Source organism: Rhinoraja longicauda, chromosome 15, assembly GCF_053455715.1.
Source record: "Rhinoraja longicauda isolate Sanriku21f chromosome 15, sRhiLon1.1, whole genome shotgun sequence".
NCBI classification, from domain to species: Eukaryota; Metazoa; Chordata; class Chondrichthyes; order Rajiformes; family Arhynchobatidae; genus Rhinoraja; species Rhinoraja longicauda.
The window spans coordinates 48029425-48046360 of record NC_135967.1 but is presented as its reverse complement, the minus strand read 5'-3'; the positions used below and the strand labels follow the sequence as shown (position 1 = coordinate 48046360).

General features: G+C 44.2%; 2 protein-coding genes across 2 annotated transcripts in view; both read right to left on the bottom strand.

Moving 5' to 3' along the window:
* The window catches only part of LOC144600295 (sodium- and chloride-dependent neutral and basic amino acid transporter B(0+)-like), a 33976-nt gene extending 30884 nt beyond the window's left edge, over positions 1-3092 (bottom strand). The window contains exons 1-2 of the mRNA XM_078411861.1: positions 2972-3092; positions 829-996 (exon numbers count right to left, since the gene is read on the bottom strand). Coding sequence (XP_078267987.1) covers positions 829-996; positions 2972-3077 — 274 coding nt within the window. The 5' untranslated portion in view covers positions 3078-3092. The remainder of the gene's footprint in view (positions 1-828; positions 997-2971) is intronic.
* A 1947-nt stretch (positions 3093-5039) lies between these two features.
* Positions 5040-16936, bottom strand: part of LOC144600294 (sodium- and chloride-dependent neutral and basic amino acid transporter B(0+)-like) — a 40974-nt gene continuing 29077 nt past the window's right edge. Inside the window, exons 13-15 of the mRNA XM_078411860.1 lie at positions 14708-14902; positions 6213-6366; positions 5040-5101 (exon numbers count right to left, since the gene is read on the bottom strand). Coding sequence (XP_078267986.1) covers positions 5040-5101; positions 6213-6366; positions 14708-14902 — 411 coding nt within the window. The remainder of the gene's footprint in view (positions 5102-6212; positions 6367-14707; positions 14903-16936) is intronic.

Genomic DNA, 16936 nt, shown 5'->3' with positions numbered 1-16936 from the left:
CAGTGTTTACCACGTATATAAATCACAAGACGCTTTTCCTTGACTTTACCTAGCATTTCATCGGAACCACTCAACAAATGAAGGAACACAGCTCAGAGTTGGATAGAATGTTAAAATGGTAGGCAACTAAGCTTGGATCTACCATTGTAGAAACTGTTTTGAAAACCAGGCACCTAATCTGCTCCTGGTTGCTCTTATAAATGCACTGAGTGCAGAAGACTAAATTGGAAGCAAATCAACAGGATTGCTGCCTTACTGGAAGGCTCCTCATTCCACCACCACCTCAATGGTTAATTCTGTTCTCTCTCCAGAAGGCATCACAGTGGTGCAGATTGTAGAGCTGCTGCCTCACAGCACCAGAAACCTAGGTTTCATTCTGACTTTCGATGCTGTGGGGAGTTTGCACGCACTCCCTGTGATCGCATGGGATTCCTCCGGGTGTTCCAATCTCATCCCATAGATTAATTTTAGGTTAATTGGCCTCTTTTGCCCAAGAGTGTGGTGCATAGATAAGAAAGTAGAATGACATAGAACTAGTGTGAACAGGTACCAACTAGAACTAGTGTGAACAGGTGAACAGGAACTAGTGCGATGGTCGGTGTGGATTGGGTGGGCCACTGGGCCTGTTTCCATACAGTATCTCCAAACTAAACTAAACAAAGCCAGATGCTCCATGATCTGCAGAGTATTTCAAGCATTCTCTATTTTTATTTCAGGTTCAGACACCACGTGTAGCGCCAGTCTCCATTACTGTCTGTAATTCAGCATGTTGATATTGGAAGCGCTTAGTTGGTGCCTAGCCTTTACCCAACAGAGTTGGCTCAGTACCTCTGGGTGTCCGACTGCAGGTTTCATCCGCACCCCACCAGCTGAAGCAGTCTGACCAGGGCAGAGGGGATTGGAAGGAGGCAAACAGGTAGAACAGGCTGTAGGCGATGATGCAGCAGTAGGAAATGGCACAGAGTGAAATCACAAGGACCATGGTGACCCCAACACCTTAAAATAAATGGTGAACAGGAGTTTAGAACAGAAACTAATTGAAATATATTCCCACACAGATTGTTAATCGGGTTGTGATGAAATACCCTCTACATGTCTGACAACCATCCCTTCACAACAATCTGATCAACAACTGTGAATGGCCCAGTTTCCAGATATTCAAATTTTCTTCCACCAACTCCATAACACGCTGCAGTTATGACAGGAGCTGATAACATCTCTCAATGCTTGAACTCTCCCACCAAGATAAATATAACAACGTATTTACTTCCAATTTGCACATGATCCTAACTTGGATGTGAGTTACCGGCACTTTGTCATGACCAACTCCTGAAACTCATTACATAACACCACTGTGAGATTACTTTCATTGCAAGGACAGTCAAACAGGACAGGGCCTTCAAAGTGAATAGTTGGATCCTGTGGAGTGTTGAAGAGCAGAGGGATCTTGCAGCAGAGGTCCATTGTTCCCTGAAATGGAGCCACAGTTAGATAGGGTGGACATGAAGGCTTTTGGTACATTGGCCTTCATCAGTCAGGGTTTTGAGTGTAAACATTGAGATGTTATGTTAGAGTTGTAGAAGACGTTGCAGAGGCCGCATTTGGAGTATTGTGTTCAGTTTTGATCACCCTGCTACAGGGAGGAGATTATTAAGCTTCAGAGTGCTGAGAAGATTTCCAAGTACGTTGCCATGACTCAATAGACAATAGGTGCAGGAGGAGGCCATTCAGCCCTTCGAGCCAGCACCGCCATTCAATGGAATCATGGCTGATCATTCTCAATCAGTACCCCATTCCTGCCTTCTCCCCATACCCCCTGACTCCCCTATCCTTAAGAGCTCTATCTAGCTCTCTCTTGAATGCATTCAGAGAATTGGCCTCCACTGCCTTTTGAGGCAGAGAATTTCACAGATTCACAACTCTCTGACTGAAAAAGTATTCCTCATCTCAGTTCGAAATGGGCTACACCTCCCATATTTTAAGAGCTAGATAGAGCTCTTAAGGATAGCGGAGTCAGGGGGTATGGGGAGAAGGCAGGAACGGGGTACTGATTGAGAATGATCAGCCATGATCACATTGAATGGCGGTGCTGGCTCGAAGGGCCGAATGGCCTCCTCCTGCACCTATTGTCTATTTGTCTAAGTTCTTGTGTGTTCTCACTCTCTAACTGTTCCTTTTCCCTCATTGACAAGATAACCTTAACCCCACGATGACCCCAGTTTTATTCTAAGATACATCCTCCTACCCACCACCCCAACACACATACACCTTCTCATCTGTTTAACAAGCTCCATGTATCCCTCTGAGTTATACCAAAGGATCTTTTACATAAAACATTGCCTCGGTTTCCCCTTCCACAGATGCAGTCTGACCTATTGAGTTTTTTCAGCATTTTTTGTTTTAATTTTAGATTTCCAGCATTTGAAGCATATTTTGATTTTCAATTAATGTCTGAAGTTTTCTTGTTGCATATGCATCTTTGCACATGTATCAACAGCACATTGATGCAGCTGGTAGAGTTGCTGCCTTGCAGCACCAGGGACCTGGGTTCAATCCTAATCTTGGATGCTGTCTGTGTGGAGTTTGCCTGTTCTACCTGTGAACACGTAGGTTCCTCCGGGTGCTCCGGTTTACTCCACATTCCATAGATGTGCAGGTTTGTACATCAATTGGCCTCTGTAAATTGCCTGGTGTGTTGGGAGTGGATGAGAAAGTGAGATAATATAGTGTGAACAAGTTATCGATGGTCGGTGTGGACTCAATGGGCCGAAGAGCCTGTTTCCATGCTGTATTTTTCAGTCAATCAATGCAAACGTTATGTAAAAATCTCGCTGATATTAGACTGTGAACAGTGATCCAGCAAGACTGTTTCATCTCTGATCAAATAACATAACTAAACCCAGTACATTGGTACAGTTCAAACCAATATTCCTCATATAAATTGTTCCAAACAGCATTGATAAACATGAACCTTGTAGTATTGGTACGGCTTTCCACACTGCAACAGGTCCACGGCTGGCAAACTGCCCAAAGGACGATTCCAAAAAGAACATCGGCATCCCAACGAGTGCCAGCATGAGTGAGTAGGGAATGAGAAAGACACCTAGAAAATGTAAGTGAGGACTTCATTATACAGAATACAGAGCTTTATTTGTCATTCGGTACCAAGGTACCGAACGAAATTACATAGCAGTCACACAAGACACATGACCCCAACATAAACGTCCATCACAGTGAGTCCAAACACCCCTTCACTGTGATGGAGGCAACAAAACTTCCACTCTCTTCCCCACGCCCACGGACAGACAGCTCGTCCCCGGCCGACCCGCACAGTCCCCGCAAGAGGATGGGAGTCCCCGTGGCCGAGCCGCACCGGGCGCTGAAACGTCCCGCGGCCGAGCTGGGCGATTGAAGGCCCCGCGGCCGAGCCACACCGGGTGCTGAAACGTCCCGTGGCTGAGCCGGGCGATGGAAGGCCCCGCGGCCGTACCGTGCGCTGCTAAGTCCCGCGGCCGAGCCGCGCCGCGCGATGTTAGGTTCCCGCGGCCAAGCCGCGCGGGGCGATGTTAGGTTCCTGTTGTTAGAGAGCACAAGCATGACTGGGGGGTTACAGAGTCTTTCTGAACATCCTTGTTTCTGGCAGGTTACCACCACACACAAATCTCTAAGGCTATGTGCTATATTTACAGTCACGGGGAAGATCATTGACTTCATAGATGTTCAGAGGGATCTCAGCATCTATGTCCATTGCTTCCTTAAAGTGGCAGCAAAGATAATAGTGGTAACAAAGGAGTATTGTTTACATTGCTTCATTGGTTGGCGTTGAGTATAAGAGTCAGGAAGTCATGATGCAGCTTTATAGGACTTTGGTCAGGCTGCATTTGGAGTATTGCGTTCAGTTCTGGTCATTCCATTACAGGTAGGATGTGGCGTGTTTGTTAAGGGTACAAAGGGAGGATGGAATACAAGTGGAAGGGGACCTGGGGAGGGAGAAGGTGATAGGATTTACTCGCATTTGGAAGAGAATAGGCTAATTAGCTACAGTAGTCTTGGCTTTATCAAAGGGAGATTATGTCTTAAACAACTGAACTTTTTGAGGGGGGTAACAAAAGTGATGGATAAGGGTAAGGCACTGGATGTTGCCCGCCTTGAATGCACAAAAACTAAGGAGCTGATCGTGGACTTTAGAAGGGCTCAACATCCGAGGACCTACACACCACTGGAGATAAATGGGATTACTGTGGATAGGGTGAGCAGCTTTAAATACCTGGGAGTCCACATCACAGAGGATCTGACATGGACAACACACGTTGCCGCACTGGTGAGTAAGGCAAGGCAGCGCCTTTACTACCTCAGACAGCTGAGGAAATTCAGAGTCTCTCTGAGGATCCTTCAGTGCTTCTACTCTGGGGCTGTAGAAAGCATCTTGTCCGGCAACATCTCCATCTGGTTTGGGAACAGCTCTGCCCAGGACAGGAAGGCTCTGATGAGAGTTGTGCGTTCGGCTGAACGCACCATGGGAACTACACTCGCCCCCCTGCAGGACTTATACATCAGGAGGTGCAGATCCAGAGCCAGCAACATTATGGGGGACCCCTACCACCCCAGCAACGGACTGTTCCAGCTGCTACGGTCAGGCAAACGCCTCCGCTGTCACGCTGTGAAAACAGAGAGGATGAGACGGAGTTTCTTCCCACAGGCCATCAGGACTGTTAACTCTTATATCACCAGGGACTAATTTACTGTATTAATTTATTTTTTGTGTTGTGTTCTTTAAAAAAAAAAAAATCTATTCTGTTTTGTAGTTTTAGCACAATCAGCAGGCATTGCCACTTTGATTTCACTGCACATCTTGAATGTGTATGTGACAAATAAAGTAGGCTTGACTTGACTTGACATTGACGTTAGCAAGGTTTTTACAAGGTCCTTCACAGTAGGCTGATCCGGAAGATTAAGATGCAAGGGAGCCTCTGTGATTTGGTAGTTTGGAGTTAGAACTGTCTTAATAATAGAAAACAAAGGGTTATAGTGGAAGGATGTCATTCTGGCTGGAGGTTGCAGACAACACAGAAATTGGTGTTGTTGTGGAGAGTGAAGAAGACTGTCAAAGGATACAACAGGATTGAAACCAGTTACAGGTATGGGTGGAGAAATGGCAGATGGAGTTTAATCTGGGCAAGCCTATACTTCGGGAGGTCCAAGGTCAGGGACAAGTGTACAGTTAATGGCAGGGCCCTAAACAGCGTCAATGTCTAAAGGAATCGTTTTTTGTTTTTTTTTTATATCAAAAAATACTTTATTCAAGTAATAAATATCATTTACAAAACATCTTTTTTAAACAAACCCATCCGACATTTCCGGAGGTTACATATTCAATACAGGCATTTACTTAGACATTTACATACATTTACATACATATCCCTTATAAGGAATCGTGGGTTCCAAACCCATTGCTCCTTGAAAAGAGCAACAAATATAGAAAGAGTGACAAAGAAGGTGTACAGTATGCTTACCTTCATCGGTCGGGGCATTGCATATCAGTCGGGAAGTCGTGTTTATAAAACCTTTGATTAAACCGCATGTGGAGTACTTTTGCAGTTCTTATCGCCCCATTACAGGAAGGATGTGGGAGCTTCGGGGAGGGTGCAAAAGAGATTTCCCATGATGCTCCTTGGATTAGACTGTGTTAGTTATAAAGGGAGGTTGGACAAACTGGAATGTTTTCTCTGGAGTGTCAGAGGCTGAGGGGAGGCCTGATAGAAATAAATAAAATTATGAGAGGCATAGATAAGGTAGAGTCAAAATATTTTGCCAAGGATGAAAATGTTGAATAGTGAAGGACATAGTTTTGGGGTGAGAGGGGGAAATTTAAAGGAGATATGTGGGGCATGTTTTTATTTGCAGTGCCTGGAATGCCTGCTGGGGGAGGCAGTGAACGCAGATACAATGGTGGTGTTTAAGTGGGTTTTAGATAAACACATGAACATGCAGTGAATGGTGGAATATAGATCATGTGTAGGCAGAAGAGATTAGTTTAATTTGGTATCATATTCCACCCAGACTTTGTGGGCCAAAGGGCTTGTTCCTGTGCTGCACTGTTCTATGTTCTATTCTGTGTCTATTGAATTTAATATTATTTTGTTTACAAATCTACGACACTTTTCCCTTTCTTATTCCTTTCTCTTCCTTGGATTGTGGAACCTCTACAGTACCTCCTCCGTTCCTGTACGCCAGGTAAGGGAATCTCCAGACGTTGCCCAGACCCACAGCACAGCCGATCACTGAGAGCAGGTAGTCGGTCTTCGAGGACCAGTTGCCTCGCTCCACGTTCTCGTCACTTTCACCCACGTGTCCATCAGCGGCAGACTTGGAGAAAGAGGAAACCAGACATTGGCAGACCAAAACTCAAACAAGATGATCACTAGTGAAACATTCATCTTTTTCTGTTTAACAGAAAAGAGAAAAGAGCAATCAGAGAAAAGTTTGGAAACATTCTGAAGCGCATCGAGTAATATCCTAACACTGAGATCCTCAAATCCTTCACGAATCTCCATATGATTTTTTGCCAATGTTTTATTAAAATACTTACTGTGTTCTCTGGACGCTGTGTGTGATGATCAATCTGTGATAAATTGGAAAAAGCCACTTCTTTATCTTCCATTTTGACAAATGATCTTTTATCTTCTGGGTGGATGAAATTTTAAAGGATCCTTTCATTCAGAGATGAACCAAGAACTGCTGCAGGCTTTCTGCTATGAACTGACATATTCCAGTCTTGCAAATAACTCTTCCACAATCAGTAACCAGTAATACCTTCAAGGTTGGCAGAGGAGCGGCAGGTGAAAGAGTGAGGGCGGGGATTGGCTGATAAGGGGAGTGGCCTTGTCGAAGTTAGTGCCTTGTGAGAAAAATGCGAGTCTTTGACTCAAGGGTCTTCGGCGAGGAGCCTGAGGGAGGAGACTATGCGAAAAGTTGGAGTGGGTGAGATGCAGTGAAGAAATGACAGGTAAGCTGATTCAGTGTGATGCTTGCAGGATGTGGGAGGTCAGTGACACTGCTGGTGCCTCTGGCTGCTATAACTGTGGAAAGTGTGTCCATGTTCAGCTCCTGAAGGACCGTGTTGGGGACAATAGACAATAGGTGCAGGAGGAGGCCATTCGGCCCTTCGAGCCAGCACCGCCATTCAGTGTGATCATGGCTGATCATTCTCAATCAGCCTTCTCCCCATACCCCCAGACTCCGCTATCCTTAAGAGCTCTATCCAGCTCTCTCTTGAACTGGACAGGCAATTGGATGACCTCAGGATCATCCGGGAAAACAAGAGTTTCCTGGACAAGACCTACAGCGAGATCTTTACACCGAAGAGAAGAGAGAAGGTGGGTGACGATGAGGAAGGGATGGAAGCTTGGAGTACAGGAGACCCTGCGGAATGTACCTCTTGAAAACAGGTACACCCTCTTGGAAGCTGTCAGGACAGAAGGCACTGCCAGTCCGAGCAGCAGACGGGTCTGCGAGTCAAAAAGTGGCGTTGAAGCAAAGCCGAAGAGACAGACGTCAGGCAAAGTCGTGGTAGTCGGTGACTCCATAGTGAGAGGTACAGACAGGGGTTTCCGTGGCAACAGGCGGGATTCATGGATGGTGTGTTGCTAGGGTCCAGGACATCACGGACCGATTGCAGGGCATCTCAAGGGAGAAGGGGGGCAGCCTGAAGTGGTAGTGCATGTCAGCACAAATGCCGTCGGGAAAAAGAGGAGATACTGCAGCATGACTTTATAGAGCTTGGAAGGCTGAAAAGCAGGACCTCCAGGGTGGTTATGTCCAGTTTGCTTCCAGTTTCTTGTGCTGCTGAGGGCAGGAACAGGGAGATAAGGGATCTGAATGTGTGGCTGAGGAGCTGGTGCAGGGGGCAGGGATTTAGATTCTTAGCCCACTGGGCTCTGTTTTGGGGTAAGGGTGAATTGTACAAAAGGGACGGGTTGCACCTCAACAGGCGGGGGACCAGCATTCGGGCAGGCAGGCTTGCCACTGCTACACAGGTGGGTTTAAACTCAATAGTGGGGGGGACACACAAATGGGATAGACAAGGGTGGAGTTAAAGGGAAAGAGAGTTTAAGAAAAGTTAAGAAATACACCAGAATTAACGGGACAGTAAGCTCATGAAGGGATAGGACAGTATGGCCAAGTGAAATAGGAATCGATGTGAAAGGTGAGGTGAGTAATGGATTAAAAGTATTATATATGAATGCGTGAAGTACAAGAAGTAAAGTGGTTGAGCTTGAGGCTCAGTTAGAGATTGGTAGATATGACATTGTGGGGATTACAGAGTGGTGGGTGCAGGAGGATCGGGACTGGGAACTGGATATTCAGGGGTATACGTCCCATAGAAAGGACAGGCAGGTGGGCAGAGGAGGTGGGGTAGCTCTGTTGGTGAGGGTTGGAATTCAGTCCCTTGCGAGGGGTGACATAGAGACTGATGATGTTGAATCGCTGTGGATTGAATTGAGGAATTGCAAAGGTAAGTAGACACAAATGGGAATTATCTACAGGCCCTCAAACTGTAGCCTGGATATAGGGTGCCAATTGCAGCAGTATTTGCATGTGACAAAGGTAATGCCACTGTGGTTATGGGAGATTTTACTATGCAGTTTAGACTGGGAAAATCAGGTTGATTCTGGTGTGAGGTTAGGTAAGGGGGAAGTGCAGCGAGACCTGGATGTAAAGAGGTTCTTCTGCAGTTGTATAGGGCCCTGGTGAGACCACATCTGGAGTATTGTGTGCAGTTTTGGTCTCCTAATCTGAGAAAGGACATCATTGCAATTGAGGCAGTGCAGCGTAGGTTCACAAGATTGATCCCTGGGATGGCGGGACTGTCATATGAGGAAAGATTGAAAAGACTAAGCTTATATTCACTGGAGTTTAGAAGGATGAGAGGAGATCTTATAGAGACATAAAATTATAAAAGGACTGGACAAGCTAGATGCAGGAAAAAATGTTCCCAATGTTGGGCGAGTCCAGAACCAGAGGCCACAGTCTTAGAATAAAGGGGAGGCCATTTGAAACTGAGGCGAGAAGGAACTTTTTCACCCAGAGAGTTGTGAATTTGTGGAATTCTCTGCGACAGAGAGCAGTGGAGGCCAAATCACTGGATGAATTTAAGAGAGAGTTCGATAGAGCACTAGGGGCTAGTGGAATCAAGGAATATGGGGAGACGTTGGGCACAGGTTACTGATTGTGAATGATCAGCCATGATCACAATGAATGGTGGTGCTGGTTGGAAGAGTTGAATGGCTTCCTCCTGCACCTATTTTCTATGTTTCTATGCGTCTACCCAAGAAAGGGAGTTTGTAGAGTGCCTCCGAGATAGATTCTTGGAGCAGCTTGTACTGGGGCCTACCAGAGAGAAGGCAATTCTGTATTTAGTGTTGTCCAATGAACCAGATTTAATAAGGGAACTCAAGGTAAAGGAACTGCTCGGAGGTAGTGACCATAAAATGATGTTTAAATCTGCAATTTGAGAGGGAGAAGGTTAAATCGGAAGTGTCAGTGTTGCAGTTGAACAAAGGGGACTATGAAGTATCTACCTATCAAAATATTTGTTTAAATAGTCTTTGCTACATTCTTTCATTAAAGTAGAAACATTTTCATCACATCTATCCCAAAACCAGAAAAAATTAACTCTCTCCCCTTTCATTTGATATTTGTTACATCATGACTTTCATAAGGTAGTGACCATAAAATGATGTTTAAATCTGCAATTTGAGAGGGAGAAGGTTAAATCGGAAGTGTCAGTGTTGCAGTTGAACAAAGGGGACTATGAAGTATCTACCTATCAAAATATTTGTTTAAATAGTCTTTGCTACATTCTTTCATTAAAGTAGAAACATTTTCATCACATCTATCCCAAAACCAGAAAAAATTAACTCTCTCCCCTTTCATTTGATATTTGTTACATCATGACTTTCATAATTAATAAATAGGTGTCACTGTCACAGCTTCTGTTCTGAATATTCAGTATTGAATAAAGTTGGCTTCCATCAATCGTGTCATGGGATGGTGATGAGCAGCCAGTGAAGCCTGTCTGACTTTAATCTGCAAATCCTGAGCCCAGAAATAGACTGAGGTGGCTAACACCAAGGATCTAAGATCCTGTCATGCAAATATGTGACAGGTCCGGTTCATGCATGCTCAACAATTAAACTTTAAAAGTTGTACAAATGGAATAAATCAATAGTTCTATCCAGGTACCAATCCCATTAACTACATTTATAAAGTAAAATTCAAGGAAAATTAACAAAACAGGGAAATGAAATTGTGATAATTTTAGTTAAAGGACAATACATTGTTGGGAGTAGGAAAGTTCTACTTTTTGGATGAATTGGTGAACTTTCAGGTAAATGTAAACAATTCCATGCACACTATTTTACATCCCATTGAAAATTATGTTGCAAAGAACTTGCAAATGTGAGTTTGCTTTCACCATATCTTCTCTCAGCTCCCCACAGCATTATTATTCACATTGGGAGCAATTATCTTCTTCACTGAGTTTAATACATCATACGTAATTGAATTTCCCTTTATTTTTCCCGTGCTCTCCTGCATATTGTGAAACGTCTCCAGTACCTCCTCCGTTCCTGTACGCCAGGTAAGGGAATCTCCAGACGTTGCCCAGACCCATAGCGCAGCCGATCACTGAGAGCAGGTAGTCGGTATTCGAGGACCAATTGCCTCATGCCACATTTTCGACACTTTCACCTACAGGAGCAGTCTGGGAACAAGGGAGTAAAACACTGATTAGATGCTGTTAAACTGTAAATCCTACAGAATGGATCATTTTCAACCAGTGTGGGAACACTCAGCATTTAGCAGCATGGGGCAGCTAATTTGAATTTGGAATTCCCCGGGGAACGTTTACAACACTCCCAGTTTTGTGTGACTATATTTTTCTGTGGTGATAAAATACTCACTCTGTCTTCAGACGGACATTTGACAGACATTTCCTGAGAATCTAGAAAAGGCTAATGTTCCTGTGTCCATGAACCATTCATCCACTCGTGCTGAGATTGTTGAGCAGAACACTTGCATCAAAGCGTCGTTCGCCATGCTCTTGCTCTGGGACTCTAGGTCCCACACCAGACAATGACTTCCATGGTCAGGAGGCAGAACCTGTTTTGGTTTGAAGGGAATCCAACGTGGTTACTATGGGATGAGTAAGGTTGCTGGCTTCGCCTCCAGATGAGAAATTTCCATTGAGTTCATTTACTTTTGTCTCAAGTGTTCAAGACTTTCTGTAACTGCACCAATGTCATCTGCTAAGATTGCCATCCAGCATTAGTGTGCGCTTTGTGTGTGTGTCTATACACGCATGCCAAGTCTGTGTCAGAACCTCATCGCCAGTTGTCCAGGACCCCCTCTGTATTGGACCAAGACATCTCACTCTGTAAAGCTCACATGGTGTGCAATGGTTATTCCAGTTTGGGGCAGCACAGTGATGCAGTTGACAGATCACTGCTTCACCACGCCAGACATGGGTTCGATCCTGATGTTGGATGCTGTCTGTGTGGAGTTTGCACGTTCTCCCTGCAACACGTGTTCTCCATTTTCCTCCCACATCTCAAAGACATGCAGCTTTGTAAGTTAATTGGTCCTCTGTAAAATTGTGTCAAGTATGTAGAGGATGAGAAAGTGGGATAGTACAGAACTAGTGTGGGTGGTGCTCAGTGTGGACTCAGTGATATCTCAATACCAAATTAACAAATTTAAGCCGCATAACTCATGTCAGGCGTTATTTGGTCAATAACTCATGACTGAACCAAGACTCTTGGGTACAAGACCAAAAAAAAGAATGGCGCGAACACAACCACCATTTTCCTCAGAAATAACCTTTATTGCTCTCCGAGCAAGGATTGAGATGTAAACAGGCCAGAAAAAGCCCAGCCCGACGCCACAAGATGCTAATGAGCAGAAGGATCCCATATTCCAGATGGTCTGAGCTGTCGGGAAAGGTTGGGCAGGCTAAGACTTTATTCCTTGGAGTGCAGGAGACTGAGGGGTGATCTCATTGAGGTGTATAAAATCATGAGTGGAATAGATAGAGTGAATGTACAGTCTTTTCCCCAGAGTAGGGGAATCAAGAACCGGAGGACATAGGTTTAAGGTGGGAGGGGCAAGATTTAATAGGAACCTGAGGGACAACATTTTCACACAGAGGGTGTTGCGTATATGGATCGTGCAGCCAGAGGAGGCAGTTGAGGCAGGTACTATAACACCATTTAAAAGATAAGATAGGAAAGGTTGAGTGGGATAAGGGCCAAATGTGGGCAGGTGGAACTAGTGTAGATGGGGCATTATGGTCAGTGTGGGAATGGGGGCCAAAGGGCCTATTTCTGTGCTGTATAACTCTACGGCTATATGGCTCTACTACTCAACTACCTCTTCTAGCAGCTTGTTCCAGAAAATACTTAATTAATATTTAAATTCAATACAATTCAACAAAAAAACTGGTTTGGTTGGGCAGCATGGTGATCAAAATAAAATTTTCCTATGTGTACAGAGCCTCAAAGAGAGAAATAGAATCCTTTCTTCGCTGTGTTTCCAGCGGACCTTGGGTAGGGACATTTCTGGGTGCCATCACTTAATTGTGAATAATTAAGTGTTGGAAATTCAGGCAATGTGCCCCTCACTGCAGGATATATATCCTGCTACTTGCTCTTGTGATTTGATGTCTATTCTGGTCAGTGTTGTCCCTCAAGCTTTAGGAGGTGGGTTACAGAACAATACCGTCTGTCAGAAAGACACAGCTGAGATTGCCTGTTTGAGAATTCCAGTGATTGGCTTCAAGATATCAATCACAATCATGATCACAATCATACTTTATTAGCCAAGTACATTTTGCAACATACGCCAACTCCATTTGCCATACAGTCGTAACAATAAAAAGCAACAGGGCACACAGAATACATTTTAACATGAACATCAATCACGGTGACTCCTTTGCATTCCTCACTGTGATTGAATGAAAAAAAAGAGTTCAATCTCTCCCTTCTTTGTCCTCCAGCAGTCGGGGGCCTCTGACCTTCCGTTGTCGGGACAATCTTGACTCCTGTAGCCGGTGGCGGGCCTTCCTCATCAGGGCGATCAAGCTCCTGCATCGGGGGAGGGGGGTTGATCTCAGCTCCCCCACACTAGGCGATCTACCCCAGGTTGGGTCTTGTCGAACTTCGTGCAGCTTGGAGCTCCCGACTTCGGTCACAACCCGAGACTGCGAGCTCCTTGATGTTGAAGTCCGCAGGCCGCAGTTGGAGCGGCGATCTAGGCAAGGAATCGCCGGAAAACAATTGCATCTCCGGCAAGGAAAGAGATTGAAAATGGTTTCCCCCGACCCCCTCCCTCACCCCCTACATAAAACAAACCAGAGAACATTAACACAGACTTTAAAAACTCACCAAAAATAACAAGGGAGTTATTTGTTATTTTCAGGTTGCCTATGCATGTCACCTAAAGGGCAGACCGACTGTAGGTGGGGCTACCATCACGGCACCACCCGGTGACGGAATATATTCCAGTGATAGTTTAGTTTAGTTTATCATTTATGAATTTGTGAACTTATGAGCAAACATTCCCAGTGAAAGGCAAACCAAAGATTCTCCACTCTGACAGAAGTTTTGATTTCAACCAGTTTGGTAAAGGAATTATGTAAATCCAGCTGCTCTAGTGCATATAGAAACCAAAGTTTTAGCTAAAACTAGAAAAAAGATTCTACATAGAAACTTTGCAAAGTTGGGGAGTGGCAGCAGTCCAGTAATAAAGGATGACATTGAATAATCCTAGATTGATCGTTGAAGGAGACAAGATGGCATTGGGAACATGGCAACTCTTTGTACACAGCCTCAGTGTAATCTACTATTGTACTACAATCAATGTATTCTTGCACTTGGGTATTATTGTACTTATGATTTTACTGAATGGTATACAAACAGAGGATTTGACAGTACGTTTGACCACAAAGTACCATTGACCCATTGGTGCAGAAGAGCAAGAGGTAGAATAAGTCTGAGTTGACTTGAAAGGGACCAGTCATGTTTGATGCTGTCAAAACCCTGAACATCAGCTTAGCCTCTTGCGATATGTGATCTGACGAAGTGGTGACCATTGCTGAAAAATATCAATGTGGAGCAGGGCTTCTGATCCTTACAATACCTTGTGCCTAATTTAAGGAAACCTGGCCATTGTATACTGTCAACACAAGGATCTGCAGATGATCATTTACAGAACTAGACACAAGGTACTGGAGTGACTCAGCAAGTCAAGCAGCATATCTGGAGAACATGGATAGGTAACATACATAGGCAAACCTGAAACGTGACCTGCCCATGTTCTCTGCAGATGCTGCCTGACCCACTGAGTTACTCCAGCACTCTGTGAAACGTCACCTATCCATGTTCTCCACAGATGCTGCCTGACCTGCTGAGTTACTCCAGCACTTTGTGCATTGTTTACTGTAGATGGCAATTGTTATTTACCAGTCCACATTATGCATTGGCTTTAATCCTATAAATTAACCACTGTGTTTGTGTGGGGTATAAACTAATGATCATGGTGAGTCTAATGTTCAGTAATTCCTCCCTGAACCCAACCTATCCCAAACTGATGACCTTGTATTCCAGCAGACTGCTGCTGTTGTGAAGAACTCTCTCTGAAGTTAAAGTACGATATCTGAGCAGCTACAGGTCTCGAGGTCCTGGTGTACACATCCTCTCTCAACTGTTGATATGTCAGATGCGATAACAAGTTGCACTTGCTTTGGATCATCTGCAGAATGAGGACAGTTTCGGTATCTTTGTCCTCTGTGCTTTTCCAAGTACGGACCCCAATCAGGAGCTGATCTGCAGGCAGCACAAAGTTTCTGTGGAAATAATTTTGTTCTATTATAATCCCACCATTATACTGGCATTTAAGATACTGTTGCAGAGAACATGGATATGCTGGGAATGGAGGGATATGGATTATGTGCAAGCAGAGAAGAGTTGGTCTTTGTATCATGTTAGTACAGACATTATGGGCCGAAGGGACTGTTGCTGTGCTTACTTTTTCTAAGTTCCGTTAAAGCTGTAAAGCCACAGCAAGAAGAATTGAATTGTTCTGTTCCTGGAGCACATGACAATTAAATACTCTTGACTCTTGAACCCTAAGGATGTAGTTTTGGTTTAGTTTATTATTGTCACATGTACTGAGGTACATTGGAAGCTTTTAGTTTGCATGCTCTGCAGTCAAGGCAAATACTACACATGAATATATTAATTATTTCTCGTTCCATGCAGGCTACCAGGCCTGCAGTGTAGCTCCATCGTTTATGTTTTTATTTTAGATTTCCAATATTTCTGTTTTTTTGACGTATTCATGTTCTCCAGAGATGCTGCCTAACCCACTGAGTTACTCCAGCACTTTGTGTCTTTTTTTTGTAAAGCAACATCTGCAGTTCCTTGTTTCTACTAGTTTTTATTAAATGTTTATTTCAAAATACTCTTCAATAGCTAAGACATCAAATTGCCAATAATAAGCCGGAACAAGTAAATCGCAAACATTTTACAAAGGTCATTTTATTAACCAATGATAAGCTTTTAATGGTGTTCTCACCCATAATTTTGGTATAAAAAAGCACAGTGCTGGAGTAACTCAGTGAGTCAGGCAGCATCTATGGAAGGTCATGTTTCGAGCTGGGACCCTTCTTCAGACCAGTTGTTGGTGTCGGAGCAGAGGGGGAGAAAACTAAGAAAAGAGGTGGGGTTGGGATGAGGTCTGGAAGTGATAGGTAGATACAGGTGCCTTTGTAACCTTTTAACCTTGTAATACAATGCATATTTAGTCAGCCTTCCTCATTCTCCTCTCTGTAACAAGGCTCATTCTTTTTGGAAAGGGAGGGTTCTCAGTTTGCCTGAAATCGTTACCTCTTGACAGCTGTGAGAGCATTGTGTAACTGTATAGTTTTACAGCACAGGAACAGGCCCTGTAGCCCACAATGTCAGTGCTAAACACGATGCCACGACCAACTCCTAGCTACCTGCATGTAAACCATATTCCTCCATGCCCTGCATATCCATGTGCCCAGAAAAACCTTGGTCTCCAACAGATATTCTGAATTGCTCTCTTCATACCTCACTCTCTGTGTATCTTAGAACAGAATTGTGTTCTCACTTTTCTAATTGTCATGAAGGATCATTAACTTTAAATATATCTCTACTTTACAAACACTCCCAACCTGCTGAGCATTTCCAACATATTCTATTTTTTAATTTCAGATTTTCAGCATCTGCTGATTTTAGTTTTTGAACTCCAAACATGTTACTTAACACATTAACTTTTCTAGTTTGTTTATGAAGCTTGAAAGTGTCACCACCAGATTCAGGAACAGCCCCTGTTATTAGGCTGCTGAACGGTCTTTCCATAAGCTAGGGTACGATCCAATCAACCTCTGCCTCATTGGGGACATTGGACTTTGTCTATGGAACTAGTGCACTACAATGCAGAGAACTATATTCTGCACTGTATCATCTAACTTCACAACATGCCAAACAAACTTTTTCACTGTACCTCGGTACACAGGACAATAATAGTGTCATAGTCATACAACATGGAAACAAGTCCTTTGGCCCAACTAGTCATGCCGTCCAAGGTGCCCCATCTAAGCTAGTCCCATTTGACTGCATCTACCCATGTCTAAACCTTTCCTATACATGTACCCGTCCCAGTGTCTTTTAAATGCTGTTATAGTATCTTCCTCGACTACCTCCTCTGGCAGCTCGGTCCATATACCCCCACTCCCTGTGTGAAAACGTTGCCCCACAAATTCGTATTAATTCTTGGCCCTCTCACCTTAAACCCATGTAATCTGGTTCATGAGTGCCTGACGCTGGTAAAAGACTGTGCAATAATCCCTATC